We start from the raw sequence: 16,019 nt of genomic DNA, 5'->3' as shown, positions 1-16,019 counted from the left end.
CGTTATTTAGCATGTCATGGGTCCACTTTTATTTGTATATAAGCCACAATAGATACTGCCGAAGTGGGGCTGTTGAGGTTGTCAGATTTTCTATTATATTTTGTGTGTTGCAGGAATTGCGATTTAAAGTCAGCGAGTGGGATTTTACCCTGTACCGGGTTTAATACCCACCCTGCACTTACGAGTCAGCTACCCTGTACCGGTTTAAAATTTTCACCAAGTTAGCAAATTAGTGCGAACCCAGAAATGGTTTGTATGGAAATGAGGGTGTTTTTTCAACAACGCATACAAAATAATTTTTCGGAAAATCGTGTGCGGTACCGGAACGTTTTCTGGCGTGCGGACCCCCATTTCGATGTCGGAAAATATGTAAGGGAAATAAAGCAAAGTTTCCCCTACCAATGAATTAAATTTATTAATCTCAAAATTAGTGAATTTAGTGTATATAAACCCTGTAATTACAGGTTTTTACAACGCAATTAGCACTACGCCGCACTTAGGTTAATGTTTAACCCCCTGTTAGCAACCTATATTATTAATACGCTATAAACCCGGAGAGGCTTTAGTTTATGTATTAAAATGCATTTTGCATCGCTGGAAAGTTTGAAGTTGTAAGAAGGAAGGTTATGTGATGAATGGTGAAGTGAATATATCTGTATAAGGTAGATATATATAAGGGGAAAAAGGTCACTTTTATAAGTAAGATAGATAGAGGTAAAAATTGTATTGATGGTTGCATGAATCGAGAGATCGATAGATAGATGGATGGATCGATAGATGGATGAATAGATCATAAAACTTCCTCTAATTCTAAGGCGGGAAACTCTTCCCTATTTATCTGCAAAAGTATTGCATGTGGCAATCCATGTATTACAAATCCACGTATTAAGGTTTGCATTTTATTTTCCCAATTAGGATAAAATAAAACAACGCTTCAGCGTTCACCTATTTATATATGTGGCTATTTTGAACGTCTCATATTTGAAACGTGGTATGACGCAATCTTCAAAACCTTACCTGTATTTATGTTATGCGTTTTATTTTTACCAAAATAGGTTTGCCTGTGGATCGCATGATCTGCACATGATCTGCATATGATCTGCGTTCATTTCTTTTGCCCAAATAGGTTAAAAGTATACATGCATGAATTGTGTGCGATTGTATTGCATTATTTAATTAATACACGTTATACATTGCATAAAGGTTATGCAGTATTGTGCATAATAATTATGCATTATTATGTATAATAATTATGCATCATTGTGCATAATAATTATACATTATTGTGCATATTAATTATGCATTATTGTGCATATTAATTATGCATTATTGTGCATAATAATTATACATCATCGTGCATAATTATGCATCGTAGTATATATTACGTATTTAAGCTTATAATATAAGCTTATTATTCTTTTATGCACTGCATAATAATTATGCATAATTGTGCATAATTATGTATCGTAGTATATATTACGTGCTTAAGCTTATAATATAAGCTTATTATTCTCATAGAAGTTTAGGTTTCATTTCGGTTATTGTCGCATTTTTACAGCACGTATATTAACGAAAATATTGCTGTTTTTTATGCAAAATTGCTGGTTTTAGGCGCTAATTTAGCACTTAACCCCCCTATATTTACAGTGGGGATCGCTAAAAATCAGCGTTCGATTCAGGTCCTTTTAGGTACTGCAGCGATCGCTTGCATTGCAAATCCAAAAAATTTTTTGGTATGGTTTTTGTGGATCGTGCACGCTATTGTAATTGGTTCAAATTTTTAGTAGGGTTTACGTTAGCGAGTTAGGGCCAAAAAACCCTGTATTCGTTCGCTAATAACCCATTAAATCCTAATGCGTTTAGTAGGGTTTACAATAACCCATAAACCCATTAGCGGAGTTACGTTAATGGTTAGTTTACCCTGCACGATACCCTGCAGTTTACCTTGCACGATACCCTGCAATTTACCTTGCACGATAGCCTGCAATCTACCCTATACCCATTTAACGAATTAAATTCGTTACGTGCATTTGGATTGGTAAAAATACCAGGGCACCTATTAATTGGGGATTTTAGGGATTTTAACCCTGTATTTTCATGTATTTTAACCATTAAAAATAGCAATAAACCCTGTAATTGGCAATTACAGGCTTATACCCGTTAAAAGGCAAACGGTATAATAAACCCTAAATTTAATAGGGTATTTACCTTTAAGCAATTAGGTTAGTTAATTATAGCTATAAATTAGCGAATTGCAATTATAATTCAAGTTACTTTATAATAGAAAACAGCCCTATATCGGGCTTTCCAAGCCCAATTCCAACAGATAGGGGGCCTAAACCCAGCCCAAACGAAGTTTTAACCGCTAAATTATAGGCCCAAAACCTGCAATTAAAAATATTAATTACGCAATTGGATTAATTTCAAAGGATAATTTAACAACTAACTGCCCTATTAACCCTAAAAAGCGGTAATTCCACTAATTTTAATGGTAATTCGGAAAACAAACCTGTTACCGCACCCCCTAATCCATTTAGTAATTTAATTTTAAATGACGGGATAGGTAAACAATTATTAGAACGGGTATTTTCTTTGCCCGAAAATTGTAAATTAATAGGGGTTAGCAATTACAATTTGTGGAAATAGGCGTTAATAGTACAATTTAGGGTTATAAAAACAGCGCAATTTATTTCCAATTTTGAAATTGGTTATACCTTACCGGAATACGAGCAATTAATCCTATTATTATTTATAAAAAACAGTTTAATTAAAAAACCTTTAGAATCCATTGCATGGCATTCCAGCCCCGTAACGGTTTATAAAACCCTGGAAGATAATTATTCCGTTACACCCGAAATTAGTCGAAATTCACCATATCGGGAATTCCACGCTTTAAATCTTTCGAAATTTAAAGGAATAATACCTAAATTTAACAGCCGTTTTAATTTATTAGTAGTTAAATTTGCGAATACCAACGTGCAAATTAACCCCGTAAACGTACGAAATTAGTATTTACGGGTTTTGGAGGGGATATTCCTTATTTGGACCGAACGCCAACCCAATACCCAACGGGCCCTGCAGGCAATAGGCCAAAATTTGGAAAAATTAAATTTGCAATATTTTATAGCGGATTTTATATCCGAAAATTCGATTTTAGGTTTTACAACGGTTAAAACCGCTAATTATAGGTTTGAAGGCAAAAAAACGGGTAAAAAAACGCTAAAAAGGGCGCTAAAAAGGAAAATAATGGGTAGAAACACACCTTTAAATTACGAAAAAAAAGTAAAAATTTTAATTCGGATTTTGTTTTTACAAAAAATATTAAATTTTCCTCCAGCGAATTAACCGCTGGAACGTCCATAATTTTTATAGATTTCGAATTATTTACGGGTTCGATTCCAGGTAACGTTAACGAAAGCGCAGCGTATATCGTTTTGGAATAGGAGGTTAATTCCGCTATTAGCGGAATTATAAAATTACGCTCGGATTCGGATTCGGAAACCGATACCGGTAAAACGCTAAAACCACAGGTTTTAACAGCTAATTTTAGGGTTAAAACGAAACTTGGACGCGGCGTAAAAAAGACCCCTAAATTATGGAAATTAGGTTACTTTATCCTGTACAATATAGGTAGCGCATACCATATTTTTGCAAATAAGTAATTTTTTACCGATTATACCCCCGGTTTTGCAGTCGAAATCGGTACAAAAGGTGGCCCTGTTAGGCCTATAAGTACCGGAACTGTAAAAATACAGGTCTGTGACGGTTAAAAAGCTGACGAATTTAAAAAGGTTACGTTAAATAACGTTTTATAAATCCCTTCGTTTCGAATGAATATTGTTAATAGTTTTATACATTATACTATAGGGGGCGTATTATTAAAAAATACTTTGTGCGATAAAAATCGCAAAGCGTGGGGACGTTTAAATACCGTTAAATATTCGCTTTATTTAGAGGTTAAAGGGTGCGATATCCTTATTCGAAATAACGTTATTTCGAATTACGCCTATATAATAGGTAAATATAGCACCGTTTTTAACATGGTTTTACAAGGGGTAATAAAGGGTTACGCAGCCCCGTTGGAAATAAAATTAAATAATATAAACCCCGAAAATTACGAGGATTATAGAATTTACACCGATTCGGAACCGGAAGAAAATACGGTAACGGAAAAGTTTAATCCCGAACAAAATACGGAAATAACCGTAAATTTACCTATAACGTAAAAATTTAGCGGTAAAAGCCCTGAAAGTCCACGTGAAATTGGGCCCCGTAGGCCCGGTATACCGTTAAATAACCTTTTTATATAACCTAATATAAAAGGGATTATTTCCGAAAAAAAGGGGTTTCCTATGTAAGAAATCCGTTGTTAAAACCTTTTTTATTATCGGATTTAAAACAGGCCTTTGTAAATTACTTCCTTTTAAACTTAAAACGGATTACGGACGGTTAATTAACTTTTAAAGAAAATGGAATTACAGGTAATTATAACGAAATCCAGGTCCAAAAAACCCTATTATGGCACAGGCGTTTGGGGTATATAGGGTTATTATTATTAAAAAAACCGTTAAAATTACAAAAAATTTACCTAGTTTCGACAAAATTAGGGCAATTACTGGTATTGCTTATATTAAAACCATTTTTGTTAGGCGTACAAATAAGGTCGCACTTTCTACCCCCCCTAATATTTTCGATTTTATAAAAGGTGATATAATAACCTTTAAACCTAATCCTTACACTAAAAAACCCGTATTTTTGTTATTAGTGGACCGAGAATCACGTTTTCGGTGGTTTATCCCACTAAATAATAAAACCGGACCTACGGTTTTAATGGTTATTAAAGGTTTTTTTAGGGTTTTAAAAATTACGTACGGGCATTACCCCCTAAACTTTTACTTCGATGGGGGGCACGAGGTTAATACAGATTTTTAAAATTGGTTTACAAGCAAAGGTATTAATTTTAGCATTTCGAATCCTTATAACCACGGCCAAAACGGATTAACGGAACGGTCCGTTAAGGCTATTTTGGAAAAATTTCGGTTTATTATTATAACGGCGGGTTTACCATTATATTTATAATATTATTCATTACCTGCCGTGGTTAGTTTAATTAACCGTACAGCGGTAATTAATGGGGATTTAATATTTTACGAGGAATTTTATCCCGAATTCCAACCTGGATTACCGTATAAACCCAATTTAGGTCATTTTCGGGTTATTAGTACTATATGCCAGGTTATTGTACCGTTGGAAAAACACCAAAAATTTAATAAATTGGTTCCCCGCACCGAAACGGTGAGATTTTTAGCCCATTTATCAAATTTTACAGCTTTGGTTTACGCACTCGCTAAACGGGCCGTATATAAAACCTTTACCGTAAAAATTATAAAGGGTATAACCGCTAAAAGTTTAGTTATTTCGGGGGAAACGTTACAAATTTCAAAGGGGGAAAATACAAATTTAAAGAGGGATTTTAATTTTAAATTTGAAAACGAAATTAATAACGTTCCAACGGATAATTATCCCTTAAAAACCCTCAAAATACAAGGTATTTACCACCGGTTATAAGGCAGTTACCACCCGTTACAGGGCATTTAAACCCTGAAAATATAGTGCCCGCCAGGCCTGTATAATCTACCGTTCGCCCCCCAAAACCTATAACGGTAGCGGTATTTAATCCAATACTTAAAACAACGGAAGTTCCGGTGTTTTTAGCATTTAAAATACAAAATATGGAATTAAATTTGCAATTCGAAAACCCAGATTTAATGGATATAAATTACGTACATTATCTTTGTTTTTATGAGAATAATAAGCTTATATTATAAGCTTAAGCACGTAATATTTACTACGATACATAATTATGCACAATTGTGCATTATTATTATGCAGTGCATAAAAGAATAATAAGCTTATATTATAAGCTTAAATACGTAATATATACTACGATGCATAATTATGCACAACTATGCATAAATATTATGCAATGCATAAAAGAATAATAAATTTATATCATAAGCTTAAGCACGTAGTAAATACTACGATGCATAATTATGCACAATGATGTATAAGTATTATGCACAATACTGCATAACCTCTATGCAATGTATAACGTGTATTAATTAAATAATGCAATACAATTGCACACAATTCATGCATGTATACTTTTGACCTATTTGGGCGAAAGAAATGAACGCAGATCATTTGCAGATCATACGATCCACAGGCAAACCTATTTTGGTAAAAATAAAACGCATAACATAAATACAGGTAAGGTTTTGAAGATTGCGTCATACAACGTTTCAAATATGAGACGTTCAAAATAGCCACATATATAAATAGGTGAACGCTAATGCGTTGTTTTATTTTATCCTAGTTGGGAAAATAAAATGCAAACCTTAATACGTGGATTTGGAATATATGGATTGCCACATGCAATACTTTTGAAGATAAACAGGCAAGAGTTTCCCGCCTTAGAATTAGAGGAACTTTTATAATCTATCTACCCATCTATCTATCGATCTATGTATCCATCGATCTCTCGATTCATTCAACCATTAATACAATTTTTACCTCTATCTATCTTACTTATAAAAGTGACCTTTTTCCCTTATATATATCTACCTTATACGGATATATTCACTTCACAATTCATCACATAACCCTTCTTTTTTACAGTTTCTAAACCAAAAAAAATAAAGAAAAAGCCCACCAAAGATGGTAAACTAAATAATTACCAATAGGCCTTAAATAACCCTGAAAATATTAAATGGTTAGCTATTTTAACGTTTAAATTCAACCAAATCGTTATTGCAAAAACTTTCCGTTCTATCCCAAAAATTAAAATGCCTATAGGCCGTAAATTCGTTTTTACCCGACCGGTATTCAAATTAAAAAAAAATAAAAATAATAAACCTATAAAATACAAAGTTATATGTGTTATTAGGGGTTTTTTACAGGTCGAAAGCCTAAATTATATCGAAACTTTTGCTAGCATTAATATACCACCTACCTGGCGTATATTATTAGTTATAACTAATGCACAAAATTGGGAAATAAAATAAATCGATTTTATCGGTGCGTTTTTAAATAGTAACCTTACCGACGTAAATATATATTTGCAAATTCCAAACGGTTTTAACGAATGGGCAAAAAATTGTAACTTTACCACCGCTAAGATTTCAATGGAAATGGGTTATAACCCAAAAAAATTGCAGGTTATATAATTGGAAAAGGCGCTATATGGTTTAAAACAGGGTCCAAAAAAATGGTAAAACAAATTTAAAACCCTATTTTTTGAAAAAGGTTTTAAACTATTAATCTTTAATCCCGCTGTTTTTTATAACGTTAAATCCAAACATTTTATCATTACTTTTGTAAACGACTGCCTGCTCATAGGTCCTAAATTGCAATATATTTAGGATTTAAAAACCCGTTTTAATAAAGTATGCGCGTTGGAAAACAAGGGCCCTGTCACCTATTTTTTAAGCGTTCAAATTATAAGGGATAAACCTAAACGCCTATTTTAGTTCCATTAAAATTAATATATAAAGGAAATATTAGCAACGCTCGGATTAGTTAATTGCAAACCTATATTTGTTCCCTTATAACCGGGTGTGCTAAAATATAGTGGGGGTAAGCCCGCAAATGCGTTGGAAATTAAATTATTACAACGTATTATCGGCACTTTTATATATTTAATGCTATCAACACGCCCTGATATCGGTTTTACGGTTTAGTGGTTTTTACATTTTTTAATAAAAACCACTACAATCCATTTAACGGCAATTAAAAACCTATTACGTTATTTAGCGGGTATTAAATTTTTATTTATTTGTTAAGGAAATAAAGTATTTAAAGCCGAATTACCACTCAATTTATTAATAAAGGGTTTTAAAAGTTTAAAATTACTGGGTTTTAGTAATAGCGATTCTGCCGGGGCTAGGGAAAATTCAGAATCCATTTACGGATATTTGTATACCTTATTTGGGGGCTTTATAACGTGGAAGTGCAAAAAGGCTAATATTATAGCTTTAAATATTCCAAAAACCGAAACCGATGCCTTAACGGAAACCCTGCGTAAAATATAAAGGTTTAAAAGCTTATTTATAAAAATTGGACTACCTATAAAAGGCCTTATTGCAACATTTGGAAATAATACAAGCTTTATAGCTAACGCATATAACCTTACGCACTACCAACGTATTAAATATACGTTATTAAAATTTTACTACGTACTGGAATTAATTACAAAAGGATTAATAACTTTAAAGTACTTGGAATCCAAACAAATACCCGTTAATGGTTTAACAAAACCCTTAACGCTTCCAATTTATAAGGTTTTTTTAAAATTTATAGGGTTTAAACCCCTAAAAGTTTAGTTTTTATTTACTGAATTTTAGGGTATTTAATTAGTTCGTTAGCTAATTACCTATTATATTTCTTTTGTTTGTAAATATTGGATTTTTGTTATCCCAATACCGGCCGTATTACCCGAATTTACCCTGCACAAGTTAATTAATAAGCATTTAATACCGACTTTATACCAGAAGTTGAATTTAAATTGAAAAAACTCGTATTTTGGGCGATTTACGTATTCGAAATACCCTATATAATATGCTTAATTTGGACTGTTACCAACGAATAGCCAAATTAGCTACCTGGTTTAGTAGTTAATTCCGTGGGTTAATATTATGCAAATTAGGGGTTCGAATCCGGGGGTTGTTACAATTTTGGGGGTTTTTTCCAATTCGGGGGTTCGTCCATTTCGGGGGTTACAGGTCGGTACAGAAGGTTTAATTATCCAGGGGGTTCATATCGGGAGTTCGAATCGGGTTGGGACACAAGGGGGATCTTTTTTTTTAAAATTTGTTTTTTTTTATGTATTTGTTTTTTCCGACTTCATATAAATAGTAGCAAAAAAAAGGGGGTGTTAATTATATGCGTTATTTAGCATATCATGGGTCCATTTTTATTTGTATATAAGCCATAATAGATAGTGCCGAAATAGGGTTGCTGAGGTTGTCAGATTTTTTATTATATTTTGTGTGTTGCAGGAATTGCGATTTAGAGTCAGCGAGTGGGATTTCACCCTGTACCGGGTTTAATACCCACCCTGCACTTACGAGTCAGCTACCCTGTACCGGGTTGAAATTTTCACCAAATCAGCAAATCAGTGCGAACCCAGAAATGGTTTGTATGGAAATGAGGGTGTTTTTTCAACAACGTATACAAAATAATTTTTCGGAAAATCGTGTGCGGCACCGGAACGTTTTCTGGCGTGCGGACCCCCATTTCGATGTCGGAGAGTATGTAAGGGAGATAAAGCAAAGTCTCCCCCACCAATAAATTAAATTTATCAATCCCAAAATTAGTGAATTTAGTGCATACAAACCCTGTAATTACAGGCTTTTACAACGCAACTAGCACCACGCCGCACCTAGGCTAATGCCTAACCCCCTGTTAGCAACCCATATTGTTAACAAAAATGGCAGATAACCGTCTGCTAGCGGGTAGTAAAGATGATATATTATTGCACAATCGATTCGTTAAATCGTTAAATCGATAAAGGTTATAAAGGTGATTAATTTAAATCCAAATTATGAATTACGTGTTCGAATCCATAGGTGCAGATTTTCGATCCGGATATCCGGAATGCGGGGTTACGTCACATGATTTGGCCTTATTCATGTGACTGACCTGCCGACCTATTGAGTCTAACGGCCTGTTGTGCTTATGCATGCACAGAAAATCTGTGACCATAACGGGATTCGAACCCACGCACTTCAACAACGCATATATGATATAGATTATGGTACGTGCATTATACCACTAAGCTAGATTATATATGACGTATTTGTTTTGTTATTGAAACTATGAACAAAGACGTGATATATAAAGCTTTGTGTGTATAAACGCGTATACGTTTTATTCGTTATTTGTTATTTATTTATTTATTCGATGCAGGGTGACTAATAGAATTAGCCCGTGCTAACCGCTATAAGATAGTCCAGGGTAGCTAATATAATTAGCCCTGCGCTAGCCATGTTCACATGATTTTGGTGCCGTATTTGGTTTTAAATACCAGCATTTTTAACCGAATGACCTGTTCATCTGCACATTTTGCAAAATTTGCCTTTATTTTTGGCTTTTTCGATTCGATTTTTGAACGATTTCTTTTTATTATTTCCAAATTTATTGGTCAGGAATATTTTATTGTCATTTTTGCCTTTGGATTCTTCAATTAAATGTGCAAATAACGAAACCGTATTATACGATTTTGGATTATTTCTTAATGCCTGACTAACATTAGAAATGAAGCCTTCATATGAATTATCTAATGAATTTAATACCCAAGATATAATTATTTGTTCAGGGATAATTATATCTTTAGATTTTAAATTATCGGATAACTCCTTTATTTTATTGAGGTATTTTTCGATATCTTTAAACCTTTGTGGAGTTGTGTTGAAAAACTCCCTAGCGATTAAAAAACCGGTAGTAACCCTGTTTGGATTATATAAGTTTTCTAATTTTAACCAAGCTTCTTTTGTGGTATTTTCGTTCCTTATTTGCAATAAAGGACCGTCTTCACACATAAGCGTCAATAAAGCTAACGCTTTCTTATCGTTTTCACCGATTTCGGTAATATTGTGGATATAACCTTTTTCGGTCAAAATAGCTTTGGTTCGGAGGGACCAGATAACATAATTATCTGTACCCTTTAATTTTGGGATAGAAATCTTATATCCAAAACCAGACATTTTTGAATAAATAGGTTTTATTTATATGAAAATGTTATTTTTATAAATATAGATTTTCTATATTTAAAGGAATATTATATAAATAATATACCCGCTATGATATATTCTCTCAAAAGTAGAAAATATATGTCTTTTTATTTAGGCCCAGTGTTAAATTTACCAATAGGTAGGTAAATAAAAAGGTTCTTTGTATTCAAACAAAGTTGAGATAAAAAAATATATGTAAAAAGGTGGTAAAAGTGGCCTTTTTAACAAGCGAGCACCCGGGTTGATAACCTGTTCAAAGAAAGGTTATAGAATGAATTGTAAGGTGAATATATTTATATAAGGTAAATATTTATAACGGAAAAAAGTCACTTTTTATAAGTAAGGTAGAGGTAAAATTGCATTAATAGTTGACGGTTGGTTTTGTGTCAAGTAGAAATCCGTAGTTGATCTAATAGATAGATCGATGGATGGATGGATGGATGGATCGATAGATGGATGGATCGATAGATAGATGGATCGATAGATAGATAGATCCTAGAACCTCCTCTAATTTTAAGGCGGGAAATTCTTCCCTATTTATCTGCAAAAATATTGCATTTGACAATCCATGTATTATAAATCCACGTATTAAAGGTTGCATTTTATTTTCCCAGTTAGGATAAAATAAAACAACGCATTAGCGTTTACCTATTTATATATGTGGCCATTTTAAACGTTTTATATTTGAAACATTTCATAATGCATTTTTGAAACCTTACCTATATTTGTATTATGCGTTTATTTTTACCAAAATAGTTTTGCGTATGAATCGTATGTGCATGAAACACATGATCTGCGTATGATTTGCGTATGATTCGTACGTGCATCAATCACATGATCTGCGTGTGATCTGCGTATGGATCATATGTGCATTAATCACATGCAATTGTATTGCATTATTTGATTAATACACGTTATACATTGCATATTAATTGTGCATTATAGTGCATCGTAATATCTACTATGTGCTTAAGCTTATAATATAAGCTTATCATTCTTATAATTTCCGGGTAATATCCACTTGTGGGTCACCCACTATAAAAAAGAATTATTCTTGCTCATTCATGGTTTTTGCCCCACATGAATAGATATTGATGTGCCTACCTGTAGATTAGTTTTGGATAATTAAAAATCCGTGCATATATCAGCTTTAATCCAAATACTGCTGCTATTCCAACAATCAAGGATTCCAACAATCAAGGCTTTTTATAAGTCAGCTCTGGCTGTTTCTCCTTCCCAAGCCCGCCTTATCAACTCCCGGACTTTTTCCTTTTCGATTGAACGGGGGTTCCAGTACGGCTTTTCCATGGCCACATCAGTGACTTTTTCGATGTCAGACTTCGCCATCCCCAGGTCCTTGAGGGCGCGTGGAATGCCGATGACACCGAGCAAATCGTTTAGCAGGATGACAGGCCCCGGCAGATCAGCGACAGACCCAGAAACCTCCATCGGTGACATGGCTTCTGTCAAGCTCGCTATGGTTTGTTTTGGTATGGAGTGTAAGTTATAGGCAAGACTATGAGGCAACAGTATTGCGTGCGTCTCCGCATGCGGGAGTCCGGCCGTGCCAGCCACAGCATGGGTCAGCTTGTGCTGCAGAGCTATCCCAGTGGAGGCGACGACATATCCTGCGAGGAAAGCACCACGTAAGAGGGTGGTGCGAGCCTGGACCGACTTCGGATTCCCACTCAGCCTACCAAGAGCAGAGCTGAGAGACCTGATGGATTCCAAGGCAAGAATCGACGTTACCGGGTTGCTGTGCTCGGCATACAAAGCCTCAACTGGCAATACAGTTCAACTTTCACGTCAGAAAGTGCAAAGAATGGTAGCACTGGGTGAGATATGCAACTCACTTGAGTGGGCAAGGGCGTTAATGCCACTCGGGAAGGATACCTTCAGGGGTAAGTCCAATGTCAAATCCACGTCGTAGATGACGACGGTCGGCAGGATCTTGGGGTCCGTCACCGAAACTTTCTTTCCATCAGCACCCTTCTCCCCTAGGATCGGTGTCATTTCAGAGCCCGAGTAGGTCGTGGGGATAACCACATGGGGTAGTCCCGTCCTCAAAGCAAGTGTTTTCCCCAGCCCTACGGCACTGCCGCCGCCCAACGATACGATACAATCCCGATCGGCCGCCAGTGGTAGAGCATCATTTATGACGGAGCTAGGATTATGGACGGTGGCAGTGCTGACTAGCTCGACCTGAGAAATTCCATCCTCGCCGAGCATCTGTCGAATTTCTTGGGCTAGAGAAACACGGCCAGGTGAGGACACAAGTAGAGGCTTTTTGCAGCCGCTGGGATCAGATAGGCAGCGTATCTCATTTGCGAGGCTCGAGAGGGTTCCGCGCCCAAATATGACCTTGGGCGAGGGAGTGTTACGGTAGACGAACGAGTCCATATTGAAAGGGTTTGAGGACAAGGAGATGTTCTAATCGTAGCGGGTTGCAGGGGGACCGGAGAAGATAAACGAAAGCACGGGACACCGATCGGGGCGGAGGTGATATACCGAGCCTATGAGATGCGAACATGTACATGTATCATTTGGTGGGGATGGGCGGGGCATCATGGCCAACCTCATGAGGTATGCTCACTCCAAAGGCCGTTGCCATCGCGGCCCTGTGCTCTGCTGCGACAGGAGAATCAGCGAGTCCTTACTGAAGCCACAATATTTGCCAGGTCGATTAGACGACCAAGTTTCCGGATGCAGTGTGATAACTCCGAAGACAAACCTGCCAACGTAACGTGTATAGCTCTATTGCTTTGCTGAAGTTCCTGCAACCAACGCAATCGAGGTTATGATTCAAAAATTCAGTATTACAGTACATATTTAATAAGTGGTATCGGAGTCTATAGGCTGTCTGTCTAACCGGCCAAACCCAGTAGTCACCAAGCATGCCTTTCATTATCTGCAAACCCACCCCCAACAGAGAATTGCCTCAACTCAACTCAACCTTTTCTTTGTCGACCCGTTAACATTCGATTTAGTTCCTGTATTTGAGATTTCAACCGCACTTTGGTCTCGCATTACCTTGAATTTGGTGCCTCGCCACGTGACTGTGGTGCCGAGTAACACAGCCCTGGTCCAGATAGGCAGTGCAAGAACTTCACGACCGATCCATGCCAGAATCCAGGCGCCAAAAGGCCGCCTCATGAGCTCTTTGCCTTGCGCAAAGTCTGGAGAGTCTGCGTCATTTTCGATGCTGCGACAAGAATGGAGAAAACAGTACACCACATAGTCCATTGTGGCCCAGACGGCGATTGCAGCCAACCAGATGGACCACAGGGCAGTCCAGGTATGGGGGATGGGCCAGTCGGCGGGGTTGGGGCACCACGGCGTGGTGGTCAGAGCATGGGCGAACGCCATGCAGCAAACCATTGACTCGACTCCGGGCTCGACCAGAGTTGCTAGGATGACCGTCCACTTGCGCACGCGAAGCCATCTCACCCGGCGGCCAATGTATGACCCAACCGAATTGTTCGTCATGGGTTGCAAAGCCAGGTCGCCGAATACTAGGCCGTGGTTGCCATGGCCGGGCACATGCGAACGCCAGAGCAAATCTCCAATCAGGTGGTCCTCGCAGATGTATGCCGAGAAGTAGTCTATACCGTGTGGGCGGGACACTGTTTCTTTCGGCAGTATAGGGTTGTGTGCTGGATCAGTGAGGCGGTCGATATGGGATTTGCGGAACATGTTACTCTTGCCACAGATGCAGGGTGCGACGCCAACGGTGTTGATTGCGCTATAGAATTTGCCATGCGTGGTTGCCATGAACATCTCATCGAGGCGGCCGCCGCCGGTTCGCAGGACGTGGGAGTCTTGAGGCGGAGTGACGTCCACAGACAGGGGAAGCTGGTGGACGAACTTGTAGGGCCTGGAGCCAGCAGGGAAACCGCATAGCTTATCAACCATCCGGCCAGCCGTGCCTTTAGACACCCATATGTTGCAGTCAATGATCCATATTATGTCGCCTTTGGCTTCACGGTAGGCGTGACTGATGTTCCGAATCTTGGGATTGGGGCCAAGGTTACGTGTGTCACCAGCCGTGCCGTAGAGCAACGGATCTTCGGTTTCGACAAAGAGACGGACGTCATGTGTGGCGCCGTATTCGGCCACGATCTTCTTTAGGACAGGGTAGGCGGGGTCATCTTTGGATGAGATGCAGAGGTGCACGCTTAGCTTGTCCCTTGGATACGATTGCTGGAGGGTCGAGATCAGGCATTCGTACAGCTGCGGCTCGAGGCCTTTGACTGGGCGAATCACGGTTACGTGCGGTACATCCTGAGATGCGAGTGAAGGCGATATTGGCGGAGGCGGAGGACGCGAATAGGAGCGAAAGCTGAACGAGGGGTATACTTGTTAGACAAAGCGACTCTAGAGGCTTGAGGTGGGATTGCATGTAGCCCAAAGGCTTCGATCGACCCTCGGGTTTGTCTTACAGTTGATATAAACCAATGGCCTGGACGCAAAAAACAACAGGCGACCAGATTGCTCCGGCATAAGCCAGCCCATCCATGAGCAACGGCATCTGTCGAAGGTGGTGATGTTGCAAAGCGGAACGTGGCAACTGTGTGCAGAGGGCGACGGGCGCGGTGGAGGCTCACAAGTGCGGTGGGACAATTAAGCTGTTGCTATGGTTGGTAAAGCAGCAGCTTGATTCAAGTTTTGGTAGATAGACGTTGGCTTCATTGTCCTCTCGAACTGCCACCTTTCTGCTAGTCTCTAGCTAAGAAAAAGCCCCTGAAGTTAAGACCCATGACTGTGAGATTCGATAGCTTTAGCTGGTGGATCCCACTTATCCGTTCCTTCGATCGCGTGAAATCTCGACGATTTTTTTTTTTTTTTTTTTTTTTTTTTTTTTTTCTACGCTCAAGTGACGATTCCCTACTCCACACGATTAACTAACCATGTGCCAAGCCTGCCAAGCCTGACACCGTCCTTGGAAGTTCAATCCCCAATCAGAACAATCCAATTGAACCCCACTGAAAGCTAACCCCATATGAAGCTTCTCCAGCCAATGGCATGCGGTAAATAAAGTGTTGACTCGCCAAGTACTGGCCCGTGCCGAGCGCCTCCAGTGTGGGTGGGGCCTGGCAGAAAAAAAAAAAAAAAACTTCGCCTACAAAATCTCCAATCTGAGATCTGATCACTCCTGGCTCCGTCCATCTTACCATCTTTGATTCAAAACCAGTACCAGAAAAATTAGTCTCAGTATCTAATACCCTCTGC

At 38.0% G+C, this 16,019-nt stretch overlaps 1 protein-coding gene across 1 annotated transcript; it reads right to left on the bottom strand.

The window, feature by feature from the left end:
• Window positions 1-11,996: 11,996 nt before the first annotated feature.
• On the bottom strand, window positions 11,997-15,318 carry PpBr36_07768 (uncharacterized protein; the record flags this gene model as incomplete). Its single annotated transcript, XM_029894903.1, has 4 exons — window positions 11,997-12,571; window positions 12,644-13,220; window positions 13,821-15,129; window positions 15,230-15,318. 4 exons carry the CDS (start codon window positions 15,316-15,318, stop codon window positions 11,997-11,999), a joined length of 2,550 nt encoding a protein of 849 aa, XP_029748791.1.
• Window positions 15,319-16,019: the final 701 nt, after the last annotated feature.

The sequence above is a fragment of the Pyricularia pennisetigena genome, chromosome 1 (assembly GCF_004337985.1).
Source record: "Pyricularia pennisetigena strain Br36 chromosome 1, whole genome shotgun sequence".
Classification (NCBI taxonomy): domain Eukaryota; kingdom Fungi; phylum Ascomycota; class Sordariomycetes; order Magnaporthales; family Pyriculariaceae; genus Pyricularia; species Pyricularia pennisetigena.
The sequence above is the reverse complement of the archived record's forward strand: the minus strand, read 5'-3'. Positions and strand labels throughout refer to the sequence as shown.